The 17,527-nt window shown below is 39.2% G+C and overlaps 1 protein-coding gene across 2 annotated transcripts in view; it reads right to left on the reverse strand.

Annotated features, from left to right (window-relative positions):
- Positions 1–10,343, reverse strand: part of sfswap (splicing factor SWAP) — a 33,792-nt gene extending 23,449 nt beyond the window's left edge. For both annotated transcript variants that reach the window (XM_053878250.1, XM_053878242.1), the window contains exons 1-11: positions 9,991–10,343; positions 8,547–8,710; positions 6,031–6,165; positions 5,704–5,780; positions 5,046–5,268; positions 4,798–4,898; positions 4,561–4,711; positions 1,725–1,865; positions 1,607–1,655; positions 748–897; positions 533–626 (exon numbers count right to left, since the gene is read on the reverse strand). In XM_053878250.1, the coding sequence (XP_053734225.1) occupies positions 533–626; positions 748–897; positions 1,607–1,655; positions 1,725–1,865; positions 4,561–4,711; positions 4,798–4,898; positions 5,046–5,268; positions 5,704–5,780; positions 6,031–6,165; positions 8,547–8,710; positions 9,991–10,190 (1,485 nt within the window). In that variant the 5' untranslated portion in view covers positions 10,191–10,343. The remainder of the gene's footprint in view (positions 1–532; positions 627–747; positions 898–1,606; positions 1,656–1,724; positions 1,866–4,560; positions 4,712–4,797; positions 4,899–5,045; positions 5,269–5,703; positions 5,781–6,030; positions 6,166–8,546; positions 8,711–9,990) is intronic.
- Positions 10,344–17,527: the final 7,184 nt, after the last annotated feature.

The following is a 17,527-nucleotide window of genomic DNA, read 5'->3' on the forward strand; positions in this document are numbered from 1 at the left end:
TGTTTTTCTTCACACAATTGTACACAAAGAACATTTCTGCTGCCCTTAAACATACTAAATGTTTGGATGTCAACCAAAAAAAAAACAAAGGAGGAGGAAAAGGACACAGAACTAATACTTTCTCAGATGCACTGGAATAGACAAATAATAATTCTGGTAGCGCAAAATGTATTTGTTTCTACTTGTGTAGGCTAAAACTACCTCAACGCCGAAGCAGAATATTTAGCTATACTTACATTTGAGAGTAAAACGTAGACTGTCAAACAAACCGCATTGGAACGATGTGTTAAGATCATTGGGTTAGGTTTGGTTGACTCTCCACTAACCTTCTTAGTCAAGCAGTAACCTTGTGGTTACCGTAAAATGGGAAACCATAACAGATGAGCTACATCAACCTTTCTCGAGAAAAAAAGTTTGCAAATGATCAGTAAACATCCAGGAAGCATAAGGTACATTTGTGACATGAAACATAATGTGAAATAAAAAAAAATACTGTATATATAAAAATCAAGTCATTTGAATGTAACGGTACCTCTGGCAAGTCTTTTCCTTCTTTCTGCATGAAGTAATTCTTCTTATACTCATAATATGAATTGTACTGGTTCCAGGGTTGCAAGAAGTCAAACCTACAGTAGACCGAGAGAATTATTCAGATACAAAAGAAGCAGATGAGATGAAAATGACTGAAATGTTCAGCATAATTTAAGCATAAACTTAAAGGGCATGTTGAGTACAACAAAGACTTACCGAGGATCCTTCTTGGCACGAACACTGGCCTCAAACTTAACACCATTCCTCGCAACATACTCAGCCAACTTATCAATGACAGGCTGAATGTCTGGAGGCGGGGGAATGATGGCTGGTACTGAAGCGTCAGGTTTTAAATTGCTATAAGGACTGAAAAAAAAAGACAAAGAGAGATAGAGAGAGAGACAGAGAGAGGGAGAAAGAGAGACAAAAAAGAAAGGGTGAAAGAAAGAAAAATAACTTTTTGAAGATATTGAATTTCTTCAATTGAATTTCTTCAACCTTTAACATAGTGTCTACATTCAAGGCTCCCTTTCAAAACAGGGACTTTGTCATAGACAAAATAGCTCAAAAATTCTACACATTTTATAGTATGCGGCTGCTCAAATCGATTAAGGGCACTCTAGCTAATGATTTGATACATCTAAAAACTTAGAAGCACAGCCAAATTTTTCATTTTTTTGTGCTTTGTACAAGTCATTATCATAATAACGAATATGCAAACATATCACCTAGCTCTTTTGAAGCAGCGACCCAACGCACAGCAGCACCAAATCTCTCCATTATCAGAGGGCATACACACTTATTACTCACAGCAGCAACACTTGTCGTCCCACTCCGCCATCTCAATGCTGCTCCACGTCATACATTATTACTCATTTACAAAAAGTATTTAAATTATTATTATAGTTATTATTTAACCACACAGACAGTGCAGGGGTTATAAGTAATCCTGGTGCAAATGTGCACGAGGATAGTCAGGTGAACAAAAGCCCAGAATCTTTGCTTTCGGATGGTGTTTGAATTTGTTGTCTAGGTAAAACACAACAGTCCTATCAAAACATCAGTGTTTCCATACCTGATTTCTGGTACAGCTTCAGGGGCAGCATAAGCGTTGACCTGAGAAACTAATGAAGGAGGTTCAATGGCCAAAGTTCCACTCAATGAGGAAACAGATCCAATGTGAGAAAAATCACCAGATGACGCAGGAGGGGCCACAGCATCAGGGGGCATGTTGCTGTAGTAGGCGGTTGCATCAACTCCAGGTGGAGGAGGAGCCAAGCAGAAAGTCCCGTCAGGAAGCATGTAGTAGCCATAATACACAGCTGGTGCAGTCACTATCAAACAGAAGAGAAACAATGACTTGTTAACATGGTTCATTGACCCACATGAAATATGCATCATCACAAATCTGGCCAGGTCACCAGAGTACAACTTAGTTGCAAGACTGGGAAAGAAAATGACGAAAAAAGGTGTGATGTGAGTATTCAGAAGATGAAGATTTGGTTTTAACTATTACATATCTTTTTATAAATATCAGGAGAAAGAAATCCAGCTATTGTTTCTCTGAAGAACAGCAGGTCTGAAAAGCTCCTGCCACTGGTAATGGAAAATCGAAAAAAGAAAACAGCACATTCGTAATCGGTCACAGTGCGGATATTGCTCTGTCATGGCAGGAAAAACAAGAGCCGAATAAAGACTGAGCCCTACAGTATGTAGCTCAGATGACTTTTAGAAAAGCATTCAAAGAACAAAAGTGATGTTTGAAGTGGTCATTCTTTGTGCTGTAATAACCACAATGAAGGGCAGCATGGAGGAGCAAGGATTAGTGCTGCGGAGGGTCGGCCGGAATCCAGCTTTAGGAGTGAGTTCGGCATTAACCTCAGTGCTCTGTTTAGTGCAGCAAGGCTGGGGAGGCACCGATTTTAAATTTGAGGCAGAAGCCAAATCAATTTTTAAATGCTTGGCCGAATAACGAATAATACCAAATACTGAATATCTAATGTGATTAAGATTTTTTTATGTGGCATAAATAGTAAAAAAAATATTTGCATAAATGTTTGGGAAAGAAACAATGTTTAGATGATTGTATACTTTTCACATTTTTTTGTGTTTCAGACCATAATAATAATTTAAAAACCTAAATTTAACAGCTCCCGTTTGGTCACCAGCTGATCGGGCACTGAGCCGGAGGAGTTGCTGCTGTTCATCGCTGAAGTGGAATATTGCATTGCCAGATTTGAGAATGGTGGAGTGGGTAGCCAGAATTTCGTCACAAGTCTTGCAGAACTCATTCAACCTATGCACTGCATTTTTGTATTTAAAAAAAACACATTCTATCACATGATCGTTCAGGATGCTCTGCACAGTGTTTGATTGAGTTACACGCCGCTATTCAGCTTAGGTGACTCTTCGCCCCGAAGCCAAATGTTGCCTTTTTTCACAAATTCAGCAGAATATATTCCGCCACTGAATGTTCACTGTATCCCTAACCAAGATCAAACAAAATATTTTTGTAGGGGCAAGGCTGAATAATCAAAATGATTGTTCTTAACAAAACAGACGTCTTACAGCACAAAAATGCAGAATAATTTGATTTTTCCTGTCTAAGAGCTACTTTTAAATGAAAAATGATTTTAGTCAAGCGAAGTTATTAGAGTAGCATTATTGGAATAGTATGTTAACTATTTCTCATCCTTAATTCTCCACTAATCTTGTATTGCAAAAGCTTCATCAAAAAAAAACAAAGCCAAACAGTTTGTAAAATGTATGTGGCAGCAATTCCTATTACAAACATGATTATGACGTCTATAACATGGGGGAAAATATGGGTATGTTTTCATTCTGTGTGACCATGAGCAAGGCATCCTCAAATATCCACAGTAATTGTGAAAGAAGTATAGGTCGTATTACTATACAGTAAGTGGTTGAGGACAGCGCACATGGGAGGAATTCAGAGACAACAGTTGAGAAAGCGAAATTAATAGCATCGATAACAGAGTATAGCTCAAGCTAAAAACACAGCCCGGCATAATTTAATGAACTTTATCTCAAAGCTCCAAATATTTGAACACAAAGTTGGTTTTGTCACAATACCCACATCTCCAAGGCCCTAGGTGTTCAGGAATACTGTTCCACAAAAATGGGTCATAATAATGTAATTACAGCCATCTTTATTTTGTGGGTGCATACAAGATAAGGCCCAAAGAATGAAGGGTGTCTCCAGTGAAAGCCAATGAGTAAAATGAATATGACCAAGCAGGAGTTTTATGCATAGATAAACTGTCAGTTCACGACTGCTTAGTCCTGTCCAAGGTTGCGGGGAGTTCTGGAGCCTATCTCAGTGGCCATTGGGCGAGAGGCAGAACACACCCATTGCCAGTCAATCACAGGCCACACACAATATTCATGCACACCTAGGGGCAATTTTAGAGTGCCCAATTCACCTAGCACACATGCAAACTCCATGCAGAAAGGCCACCAGTCCGACCCAGCAATCCTTCTTGCTGCAAGGCGAGGGTGCTAACGACTAGGCCGCTCTGTGGCAAGCAGGAGTTTCATGCATTAGCAATTTAAATTGACCTAGCTTGTGAAGGGAAAACAATTCCAAGCAGTTGGTAAAAGTCCACCAAACAGATTAGGTTCTACACTTAAAATGGCTGTACACTGGATGATGCAGGCTCATCAATCTGGCCACATAATTGTCTTTCCACCTGATGATCTAACTTGGTTCAAATTAGAGACCAATACTGGGCACAAAGTCTAGCTTCAAATGAGGCCAGCATTTAGAGCAGCATTGAAATAAATCAAGTTGCTTCCCGCATAACTGATGGAGCACAAATAACCAAATAATCATACTACCAATCAGCCCAAGGCTTGCTAAAAATGTAAATATACCAGGGATTTACCAGCAAATACTTACTCACAAGACAACAACATCCGGTCAAGGGTCACACACTGTATTTTATAAGAACCAAAATAATCCCACCCATACCAATCAGAATATTCAAACTATCTTGAAAAAGCATTTACCTTCAGTTGTATACTGTGGTGTTTGAGCGATATGTGTTGTTTGATCCACTTCATCTGGTTTGGTTTCCACTGTGGCCGTGCCATTTTGTTCTTGTTTGGCTTTACGAACAAGTGCTGCCAGGGGATGGTCTGGATCCATCACTTGGAGAGGCTGCAAAAGAACACTATGGTAAGGCACCTAATAACATGGTCATCGAGTGTTTTATTGGGATCTCATGCATCTTTTCTGTTATTTACCTTCATCAGTTCCTCTAATCGAGAGCTCTTCTTGGGGGCAAATAAACTGGGATGCAGATAGCTACCATCACCATCATCATCTGAATCCTCTGAGGATTCATCTGTGGACATACACATAACTCCTTAAATATTTAACAAAATACTCCAGTTTAACAGAGAAGGTTTCTGTCAGTTACAAGATGTATTTCTGCTCTCTATACGCATTTGCAGAGCAAGAGGAGATTGACCATCTTGGGTAAATGGCTCACCTTGTTCATCTTGTTTACTATTGGAAGCAAGGTTGTAGCGTCCCTCCTTCATGGCCCGCAGTATGTGTTTGTAATATGGATTCAGGTAATGGTCAAAACGTAGAAAGTCAAACTGGGAGTTTCCAGCCTGTTTTGCTTTGAGCACAATCTCAAACTGCGCCCCTTGCTGACAAACAAAGTTTGCTGTTCGTTCAATAATGTTGTGGGTCTTGACAGTTGCTGGCTACAAGGGAGACAGAAAAGGCAACATTTATTTTACATCCTCAGGTTAGTAGCAGAAAAACAAAATGTTCTTGCTTCGGGGATAAATAAGACGGAGTTGCATGTAGGTAAAATATTCTTCAAGTCAAACTTGAAGTAAACAGTTTTATTTTGTGACAAATGACAGACATGTTTGTGAATAATTATTAAATTAATAATTTGTGTTTGTGAACTTTGGAGTATTTTGACAAGGTTGTGTACAACGTGAGACAATTCAAAGCACCAATATGACTGTTGAATGGTTAACAAAGATCTCATTTGATTTTTAAATATATATATATATATATATATATATATATTTATATATATATATATGTATATATATTAAAGGTCTTTGTTTCCACACAGCTGACAACGTGTGTCGTCAAAGTCTTCATTATTAAGAGATATAACTCACCAGTTCGACATCAGGAGGAATCATTAACCCTTGGGGCGCGACAAATGGTTCTTCGCTGTCTTCAGGGTCTGCTTCGACTATGGAAAAAAAATGACAGGAAAAAAGAAATGATCATATTTAAACATGTCCCAAACCACAGAGATAGGTGCGTTGCATATCTTTTTTTTAAATATTGTTTGGTTTTTGACTTCGCACAACCAATGTCGAAAATATCCAAAAGATGTCTCTAAGGTATAACTGTACTTTTCCAAAATTCAGTAGCATTGTAGAAAGTAATGAAAATGGAAAATACATTATTTAGTCAACATTCAGCAATTCATGACTTACCAGTTTCCCTCTTGGCCGCCTCCTCCTCCTCTGTGGGCTGAGAGGGGTCGTAGTAGTCAGCACTGTATTTGAAAGCCACTGCATTGTAGGTCCCTTCATCAGCTAGTGCTTCACTGAGACGTTTGTATTCCTCCTCTGTAGCAAGACAAAGATGTATCACGTAAGTTAGTGGGAACATTCGGGAACGTTCTGTCTGACTACTGAACAAGAGGTGGGGCAGGGAGCAGAAAAACACACTAGGATGTATTAAAAAAAAAGTGCAAAACATTTCTACATTTCTCTGCATCAAAATTATGGCATTCAGGGCACCAACAGAACACAATAAAAGCTATTAATCTCAGAAAAAAATGACAATATTTTCCTTTTCAATCTAATCTTTATGTCTGAAGAGTTTACTTGAACAAGGGGCTTTCCTTTTTCTTTTGAGACCTTGTGAGGTATTAGCTAGATGAGATGCATATGACCAGTATAGCAGGATATTTATGACTGCATCTCTGCAGCCCCAGAAGCCTAGGTAAGTATATCTCGCACAGAGGAAGAGAATAGAGAGAGAAAAAAAAAAAACATTGGTGTTTAAAAAAAAAAAAATCCCCACGTGACCAAATGAAGGGAAAACTAGTACTAAACTTTTGGGGGGATTTGAACACAGAACAGTCCACAGCAGCTTGATTCCACTGTGTGCAGCATACAGTGGAAAACGGTTCAAAACTCTGAAGGTGAGTAATTATATAGGAAAAATGACAACATAAAGAATAAATAAGGACACACCCAAATAGTAATTAATACCAATACCTAATTCCAGTCACCAATACCAGACGAGTAGCAAACAAAAAACGAATTATGAAGCAGGTAATATATGAGGTAGCTAAACATGTTAAAAAAAAAAACAACTAATCAATCAATAAATACACAAATAATAAGCAAAAAAGGAAAATAAAATTGGAGGGGATTGTGAAGACAGAACCAACACAACAGGCTTCTTCTCCCACCTGTCTGTCAAACGGTGCACAGGAGCACAGAATTCTGATGGGAATTTGTTCTGATAGCGAACAACATGTGAGCAATCAGCATCATAAACAAAAATCTATTAAAACTGATTTGGTAGAGAACTTTTGGAAAAGCTGCTTCAAAAGTGAGCAAGTCACATTAACTGACGGAATTGATGGTTAAGCTGCCATTGTATTTTGTCATTCAACTTTCACTGATCTTAGAAGACTCGGGAAACTTCTTCCTCACATATTGTTTGGGACTAAAATGTTTATATATATATACAATAAGTAAACTAACTCTATTCATTGAAGTCACATTACACCATTGCTCCCGCTGGATATCAAAGAACTTCAAGCAACTTTCACAAACATTTATCGTTTCTCAAACAGATTGATAAGGCTCATGATTCCCTCTGCTGTGAGACTTAATTTTGTGCACTTGAGGCCACCGTATTCTGTGGCACCTCGTCATGGAACAGTGAACCAGTGTGGATCAGGGTAAAATTAACAAGGAACAGGTTTCTTTCACTGACTACGCAGTTAATTTCCTCACCTAACTAGTGTATAGTGTATTGTAGTCTGAAACCTGCACTTCAACGACTCTCTCTCCTTTGCACATTTGCCAAATTTTTGACCAACCACGAGCGACTTTAAGAGAAATCAGCTTTTAAAGCTGATCGAATCAGTAGTGTGCACACGCAAGAGCTGGGTTCACCGTTTGTTTGCCTGGTAACAGATATTGCATCTCGCCAGCATCAAAATGTGGGGAAAAAAATAGCGATATTTTATATTGTTACTGAAAAAATTGATAAAAAAAAAAAGATAAAAAAATAATGCGCTGTAGCATCCAACAGACCATATTCAATGCTTATGTTGTCCTGAGAGCCTGCTGACCAGCTGCATCTCCGTCTGGTCTGGGAGCTGCAATGCATCAGACTGGGAGTCTCTGCAGAGGTGGTGAGGACAGCGGAGAAAATCATCGGGACCCCGCTCCCTGCCATCCAGGATATAGCAGATGTTCGCTGCTTATCCAGGGCACCAAAGATCATCGCGGACTCTACTCATCCCCACTATGCACCGTTCTCCCTCCTGCCATCCGGCAGACGGTTCCGCAGCATCCGATGCAGAACCACCAGATTCAGGAATAGTTTCGTTCCTGGTGCTGTCAGGCTGCTGAATGTTAGACAGTAGCTGCAATACTGTTTATTTGTTTATTTGTACATCTTCTGGACTAGTATTTATCTATTATTATTATTTTATTATTATTTATCTATTTATTTATTTTTGGACGTATAGTTTTGTTTTTAGAAACCGGAGGCCTCAGACCGAAATTTTGTTGCCATCATATAGTGACAATAAAGACAATAAAGCAAGTCTAATTCTAAGTCTCTAAAGGCCAAAGTGTTTCATCTCAGCAGGCAACAACATGGAATAGAGTACCTCAGAAGTTTCTGCCGACACCCCAGGGATGTACCCGTAATGGAGTTTAAAGTTTCTGAGATGAATAAATAAAGCTTACAAACAAACCTTGTCTGGCTTCTTCTTCCAGCAGGTCCGTGTGCAGTGCCAGGTACCTCTCTTCATCGCACAGTGTTTCAATTCTTGCTTCTTCCTCAGACAACTGGTAGGAAGTGTTCCATGAGCCGCTGTCATATTCTGAGAGGTCATGCAAGTGACCACGGCCGTCATATCTGTTGGATGATATTTAGCATTAGAGGATAGGAAGAAAACTTTTAATACATTTGGACCTACTTACCAAAGATGGGGGGAAAATAACCTAAATTGTCACTTGAGTAACACACATCTATTCTGCTAAAGTAGAGCGTCATACAAATATAATAATGTTTTGCTTTAAATATGGTACTCGGAAGACTGGACAATTATTTTAATTACATTAACATACAACAAACCAGCAGTCATAATGGGAAACAAACAAAGCAACATCCCCTTACCTTACAGGGTTAACTCCCCCCTGTAACACTGATCAATACTTCTACATCTGTAAAGAAAGTTACATTCACACAAACCCGAGTACATAAATACCTATCCGTAAGAATTCAAATGGACAGCATTTTCCTGGGTGCGTCCCTCTAGGCCACATCTCAGTTGGGGTTTCTTCACGCAGACAAAGAAACGGGATGCTGTGGTTGGCATTCAGGGTTTGGCAGGACCCTTTAAGCCTACCTTGCTGTGGAGGAAACTGGGTTATGTGATAAAGACACATACAGAAGCTGGGCATAAACATATGTATGTGGGCCACTGCAGTTTGAGCTGAGTAAACCACAGTCATTGACACGTTTAAATATAGTCAACTAGAACCTTTACATCACGTTTAATGGTCAAATGATACTGTGAGCAACCTCAGATGCTGCAGTGGCGTTCATGTTGAAATAAACTCTGGCTTTACTGAGAAAGTTTTGACACAAACGTGTCAATATGCCAAGTAAAAAAAAAAAAAAAAGTAAAATAAAAGTAAATACCAGAGGTAATTCCTGCAAGATACCAAGATGAAAAGTCCACCTTAAAGAATATATATTATAATTACGACATTAATGCACTCTTGTAGACACATTAAGTATAATCGCCATTGTCAATCGATGCGTTGAATACTAAACAGAAGTTCTGGGATCTACATTTAATACATGTAGCGAAAATGGCGATGGCGGTGCAGAAGCACTTTGACAGTTTAACTGAACTTGGATGTCAAAGTCCTTTGGTGATTGAGCAGTTGGTTGATATGTACTCAGATTTTGAACCAAGGCCAAACAAAGGCAAGGGGGAGTTTTCATCTTAGCATTTGAACCATTTTAATAACAGTTGACCATATAGTATTGTTGCAATACATGTGAGTGGACAGAACAAACATTTATTGCCATTTGAAAGCTTTTCTGAGTCGTCTCTGACTTTTTCAACAAGCTAATGCACAACACAGACGGTTAGCATACTGTTTCGGTCAAAATGTTCAACCGACCTATCAATCATGAGGCGCTTGTCCCCCATCCATGGGATGAGATGTTTTCCCTGATCGTGGTAAAGAGCTCGTTCGTCGTCCCGAAACAGTTTGCAGGCATATCCGAACACCAAGAGGTCGGCGTACTTGTCGCTGTCGCTAACATCCTTCGTCACCGGCTTGTTGTTCGGGTCTGTCTTGGTTCCCCCGCGACGATGCATCTCGGAATGGCTCACCAAAATAAAACGTATACTAATCTCAAAGTAATGTAGATCATTTCAGGTTATTCCATTTAAGCAATGTGGCCCAGGTTCTGCAAAAGTCCGTAATGTTTTCCTCTAGCACACATTCTACGTGCTGTCGGTAGCCATTTTGGGAACATGCGAGTGAGAGAACGGCACTTTCGTCACTTTTGAAACGCACTACAACGATCTAAATCAAGCTCATCTTCCACAGTAAAGAAAATATAAATGTGCTACGTGACATGTACCTTTCCAAATAAAACTTGAGCAAGCAACACAATACTCGAGGATCTTATATCGATTTAATAAATTACTGACGAAAGTGCTGGTGTCACGACGATTATTATTATTACAGTTCCACAGTTTGCTGATCAGAATCCGATTTATTTCAGAATCGGAATCAGAATCAAATTTATTGCCATGGTCAGTCGGGATCCCACCAACTGGGAAAGTGCTTCGGAATAAAGTGCTGTCAATAAAATAAAATAAAATAAAATAAAATAAAGTAGGAAGAGAGGAAGAAGCTAATAATGATAATAAAACAACAACAACAACAATAATAATAATAATAATAATAATAATAATAAATGAGTGACCAATGGACTCACTGATCTACACCACCCAGATCTACAGTGAGGATTTATGTATATTATATATTTTAGATTACACAAATGTGACTGGATCATGTCCAGGAAAAGGCAAGACGACCAGAACTGAAAGTGTTCACCAACCAGGGGCAGGAAAGCTATAAATACCTTGGGATCCCACAGGCCAATGGAAATCATGAGGAGGGGATCATCCTCGGAGGGTTTCCAGTCCAGCACCCTAAGGCTGTACCCTAAAGCAGTAAGAGTTGGGCCAGGTTCTACCAAGCATCAGAGACACAGTTCAGGATGAAACATCAAAAATCCAGGGTGAATCAGGAAATGCTCCCTAAAGATGAACTGATCAGTGAATACCAGATAGCAGAAACCTGATGTGGGTGAGAAGGGGGAGGAGGCAACATGGAAGGACAAGCCCTTACATGGCATGCGGCGTCATCAGATAGAGGAAATGGCAGACATCAGGAAGACCAGGAAGAACAATGGCTGGACATGCTGGACTGATAGACATCACAGAGGCACTGGTCATGGCAACACAGGAACAGGCCCAAAGCACCAGGGGAGGGCAGGATCTATCACAGTAGAGCTGACCCGACAATCCAGCATATAGTAAGAGGGTGTGTGATGCAACCAGGATCAGCTAGGATAGTGCACAGGAAAATTGTTACAGACTAGGAGTACTCAAATGGAACATACCAGTATGTGTGCACTATGAAGAGCAAGGCTAAGATACTGTGGGACTTTGACTTCTACGCCAAAAGAGGGTTACCATGATGGTAGAAGCTTTCTGGTCGGTGACCCCCAAACTGGGAGAGTGACTCCAGCAGATCCCAGCATCTGAGGCATCAGTCCAGAAGAAGGTAATCCTGGGAACAGCAAGATAGGAACAGCGAGGAGCCCTCAACCTCCCAGGTCCGTAACTTGAGAATGACAGAGTTACCACCCAACAACAGTGAGATGGCATTTTACATACAGCTTGCAACGTCAGTTGACTTAGTCATGTATGAGTCAAGTTACCATCAAAGAGTGCTATATACCATTCCGTGCTTCAACTCATCGTCATAACATTGTTGCCACTGTCCAGGAATAATTCTAATCTGTCTAATAATCCCTTGTAATCCCCTTTCATCAAATGCCCAAAATATTATCATTATCTACACATGTCTTGAAGACGTCTTCAGAGCCTCAGTTGCGTCATCTTTAAAAATGACAGCCAAGTTGCCTGCCTACATGCAGTTACCCAATATTCTCTGTGTCTCAATCCTCAGAGTAGATTACTGAGGGAAAGTCTGAGTCATCCTATTTTATGGAACATTTATTCAGAAGCCGTTTGTCTCAGCAACTCTAATGAAACACCCTTGGCGCAGATTAAAACGCCATTGAGTGAGCATATATGTCTTTAAAACTGGCACTTAATAAAAAAGGTGTTACATTTTAATTGTATCTAAAGCGGAATGGATCATTTCTATTTATATTTTTAGTATTGTACATATAAAAGACTAATTTGTGAGTCACACATTCGGTTAAATACTGTAAGTAAAACGTTTATAAATCAATTTTATGGGAAAATAATAAATGTGTTCACAATAAGTCGAATAAAAATGCATGCATGCTCTGGCCTGTGGGCTTCCCAAAGCATCTCTGCATCTGCATCTGTTTGACTCTCTGCTTGTGAATTGATATATGTCTAAATAATGGATAAACATATAGACACAGACTGAAGCTAAATTAAAGATTACAGTCCAAGTAGTCTAAGGTTTTAGAAATGTCAGATGCAAGGATTGTTTGCATTTTTCTTAAAAAATAATTCACATTGACAGAAAAGGGACACTAGTTAAAAAACACATTTATTCATACAAAGACCTTTACAGAAATTGCACTCTGCAGGTACAGACACCTTACCTGTTGATGTGTCAAGGAAGATGATTTATTGCTTTGCCCCCACACTCTGATATTGTTTGTGTAAAGCAGTCAGCAGACGCTGTTTCCTCTCAGCCACTGCAGAGAAGAAAGAATGAATTTACCTCCGTAAGAGAAGAATTACTTCCAAGAGGAGACTCGAAATTGTGTTTATTTTGCAAGCCAATGACGTTGAGGGGCATTTTCATTGTGTTCGCATCCATACACGTCAATGTGTTCCAGTGAAAACACATGCTGTGCTTTTGGATGATCACAGAAATAATACAGTCCCGCTTACAGCCCTGATTTCTTCGAGAAGTTCAATTTCCAGATTTTAGATTTTCTTTTAGATCTGAAAATAAATGTCCCCAAGAAGTTATTCAATATTAGCGTCTGGTCCTGGTCATGTCTCTGACTGAATAAATCCACATCCCCCCTTTGAAAAGCCCATGTACCGTGGTTCATTGGGTATCTGTAAGCCTCGTTTATAGATGGCATGAAAGTCATGACTTGATCTGCTTCACTTCACTTGTGTCTTCTTCCACTCTTTTGATCACCATTATTAAGCCCAAAAGATGGACAAATTGCAGCAGGCACAGATTGTTTGTGAAATTGTAGGGCTGTTGTTCCCTGCAGCTTTTAGCGACAACTGCAAAAATGTGAGTAGCATCAAATGTTCAGAATATAAGGGGAGACAGAAATCAAACCTCCTGAATCCCAAGGCTGTGTTTACACCCTCGGGGAACACTGCCAGTACCAAAAATGGCACAGGAACCTTCTGAGGGGTAAAATATAGAACATTGGAGCTGAAGTGCCCTATACAACAAGTTTGTTGTTTTTTTCTGTTATTTTTTGGACCTCACCATCTTGCTGTTCCGGCCAACAATGCATCTTTTTGCTGTAGCTCATGATATATTGCTGAAGTGAAAGTGCACAGTGAGCGAGCAAACCATGGAAATACAATAATCCTCATGCCGGAGGGAATCAATCAGTCAGCAAAATCAGAAACTTACTTTCGCAGCAGCAGCAGATCAACTCAAGTAAGAATTCAGGCTTTTATTTCTTTTCATTGTTTAACAGTATGGTTGGTTGGAGATTAACTACACTGTATTTTAACATTTATCAAACTCAGATGTAGCTAATGATCCCGTGTTTTCTGAACACCAGTGGAATAAGGAAAAAGAAAGTGCGGACTTCCTGTGATCGACTTTACCACTGAGCACAGTGAGACACAATGTTGAGACTCACCAATGACAGTATCACTCTCGGTTTCCAAAAGTACCAGTCCCTCATGTTTCCTTTCTACACCTCACCTTTGTACGCACCACATGTCTCCATCTCCAGTGATCAAAGTAGTAACCAACTGTGCTATCGGGACTCACACTAAATTCAAGTGTAAAGGCTTTGTCTTTCTGTATGGAGGCTGAGTTCATTTGTAGCAACTGCTGTCAGAAGTGCAACAGCAAAGTTGCACCATACATCCAGGAGATGGAGAAGTGAATTTTAATCCATGCTGATGTAGTAATAAGGCTCAATAATTACCGCAATCATTCCATGCATAACAAAATGAGGAAGGAATATTTTCCAAATTAGAGAGGTCTTAGAGAGGTTTGTTTCTTCCAGTCAGTTGGTCATTATACTGACTCGTACTTACAAATTCATTCTTTAAAAAATGTTTAGCTAAAACAATAAAATATTAAAATACCCTCAACTTGCAGCAAGAAGGTTGCAGGTTCGATTCCCAGGTCAGGTCGGTGGCCTTTGTGTGTTTCTGAGTTTGCATGTTCTCCCTGTGTGTCTGCTTGGGTTTTCTCCAGGTTCTCCGGTTTCCTTCCACAGTCCAAAGACATGCTCACAAGGTTGGAAGTGCTCCAAGGTGTGTGTGCCCTGTGATGGACTGGCGACCTGTCCACAATGCATTCCTCCCTTGAGTCCAACGACTGCTGGGATAGGCTCCACGCAGCCCTGAACAGAAGTAAGTGCTGGTTAACTGAAGATGTAGGTTTGTTACCATGGGGAATATATATATATATAAATTCCCCATGGTAACAAACCTTATATATATATATATATATATATATATATATATATATATATATATATATATATATATATATATATATATATGGGTCCATATATATATATATATATGAACTCATACAGGCTGAGTTCATACAGAACTCAGCCTGTATGGAGGCTGAGTTCTGTATGAACTCAGCCTCCATACAGAAAGACAAAGCCTATATATATATATATATATATATATATATATATATATATATATATATATATATATATATAAGAAATGAAGAAACCAAAGGACATAAAGCAGAATAACAATGGATCATGACAGTAATATTGTTGAGTAAGTAAGTTGCAAAAATCTTTGCATGATATTCATTACTATAGACAGAAAACAAGCTTCACCCAACTGAAAAAAATCTAAAGAAAATAAATTATTTTAAATGTAAAATACACAGATTAATAGTACATTTTCAGGAATAATGAACACTTCAAATATGGTCAAAATTATCCAATTATCCATCGTTATCAAATAAACGTGTGAAGATGAAAAGGTTAAAATTCATAAATGCCAAAATTGATCGTTCGTTGTTTGTTTCCAAATGCCGTCATTAAATGATTTGCAGCAATATTTATTCAAAGTGATACCAATATGACACCTTGAATGTTATTAAAAATTCTCCCTTCCCTCTCCAAAATATTGAATCACCATCCACCCTGTTTCACACTTAAAAACAAATGAATACATTTCTGAATTTCTGAGTTGAGCAGCTCTAATTTAATTGGAAAACCCATTTTCAACACTTGTGCCTCAAGGGCTCAGTGTTCGCTCACTTCTGAATGTATTAATGAGCTTGAACCCCGTAAGTCTTTCTCCTGAACTTTGGGCGCTGCTGCTTTCTCTTAAATGAAATTGATGAAAGACATTAGCATGCAAGGGGTTCATCCAATAACCAGTATAAACGTCAATATTTGTTTAAAACTTTGCAAACTTGTACTTTAAGCTGAGAGCTTTGAGCATGATGAAGGAGGGGACTGGGAAGATGAACCACCAGGGTCTTCTGAGCCCTGCAGGAGAATTCACCCATCACAGGTTAAAGTCATTGCCAAGATATACAGATATACATCCCTTGCAGCTAATGGGAGTCATACCCGATATTTTTTGTTTTACCTTCAGCCACCATGAATTTAAATTCTGATTCAGTTGTGATGTATTCTGTATTCAATTCATTCCTCTTTGTATGTATGTCCAAGCCACTGACTTGAAACTCACTTTATATCCAGAGGCTAATGCCTTTCATCGAAGACGTCTCTAGTTGTAGTTGACTACCAGTCAAGTTTTGGACGAAATACACTTTGGTTAGGGGCTTTATAAATTATTGGCCCTATTGATACATTTATTTAGTGATGTTCCCAGAATGCACTCATTTTACAGACCTAAATTGTCTGGATGACCACAGGGATGCAAAGATTTACGTGGCACCACTGACTTTATTGGGAATCAAGTCATCATGGGAGAGTGAGAGCGGTGACATTCAAGGCTTTCTGCAACATTATGTCCCTTTTTTTATCATCATCGTAGAGATCCATTGTGTGGGCTCCTATTTTCCAGTCTGTTTCTGGGATGATGTGGCTCCTGCATGCAGCGGCTGCATAATATCAACACCCCAAGCTCTGGCTCATTCTAAATTTAAACTGCCAGGAAAAGCCTCCCTCTGTTTCATAACAAATGTCAACGTTGGAAAGAAATAAAGTGAAGTGATCACGGAGATATTATCTACAAACGGTCGGATAATTGGCTGGAAATGATTATGCTGAAACTCTTGACCCTCGATTCACAATGGAAGCCCTTTATTTAGCATTGACAATGGACCCAGCAGAATCCCTGATCCATTGCTACTTTCATGGCCCAAAAGTTTTCGCTGGTTCTCCTCTGTAAACCTGCTGTGAGTCAGTGTTGTCAATACATTTAGGTGTCATATAGGGTTATGATCCTCACGTCCCACTGCTTGACTGATAATTGTGGCTCCAGCCTTCAGACGGATGGAGAGAAAGGTTGCTGGGCTTGAAAAAATGATAACTAGCAGCTTCCACAAAGGTCAGGATGTGGAGTACCATTCGCATTTCAACAGAGGTTTCCTGGGTGAAGCATTTTCTTGTGTTCATTATCATATTTAACATTTTCCGAGTTGAAGTCTCATCAAATTAAGCGTGGGTTCAGAATGAAAATAAATACAAAAACTTGCCAGATGGGTTTAAATTATTGAGCACCCGAGGTAATCTGAATTCAAGAAGTGACATATTGCTAAGGGATCTGTGCACCTTTCTCTATATGCCTTTAATTTTCTTGATACTACAAACAATCTGCAGGTGTTATAATCATATCCTGTAGTAAAGATGAAGATGGCGATGAGAAGGACGACTGCGACAAGATGATGATGATTTTTTTTTGTCAAAAAAGGACTCAAACAATAAAATATGAATACATATAATTGTAATAATTAGGAATACAAATAAACTGGATGAATACATGAATAAATATATGATAACTGAGAGTTGAAAACCTTAAATGTCTACAAAGGAATCGTTTTAGCTTAGCGTTTATGCTTATATCATTGTGATTTCTAATTTTACATTTATTCCCCAGGGACAGTCACTGGAGATCAGAGGATCATTTTCAATGTGAGTGCATGGTACAAGTCAAAGGGAGCCAGATCACCTGCAGGCAACAGGGTCACAGCAAGCGCATGAAACCTATGTGAAGAAGTCATACCAATTACGTCACCCACACAA

Source organism: Synchiropus splendidus, chromosome 1 (assembly GCF_027744825.2).
Source record: "Synchiropus splendidus isolate RoL2022-P1 chromosome 1, RoL_Sspl_1.0, whole genome shotgun sequence".
NCBI classification, from domain to species: Eukaryota; Metazoa; Chordata; class Actinopteri; order Syngnathiformes; family Callionymidae; genus Synchiropus; species Synchiropus splendidus.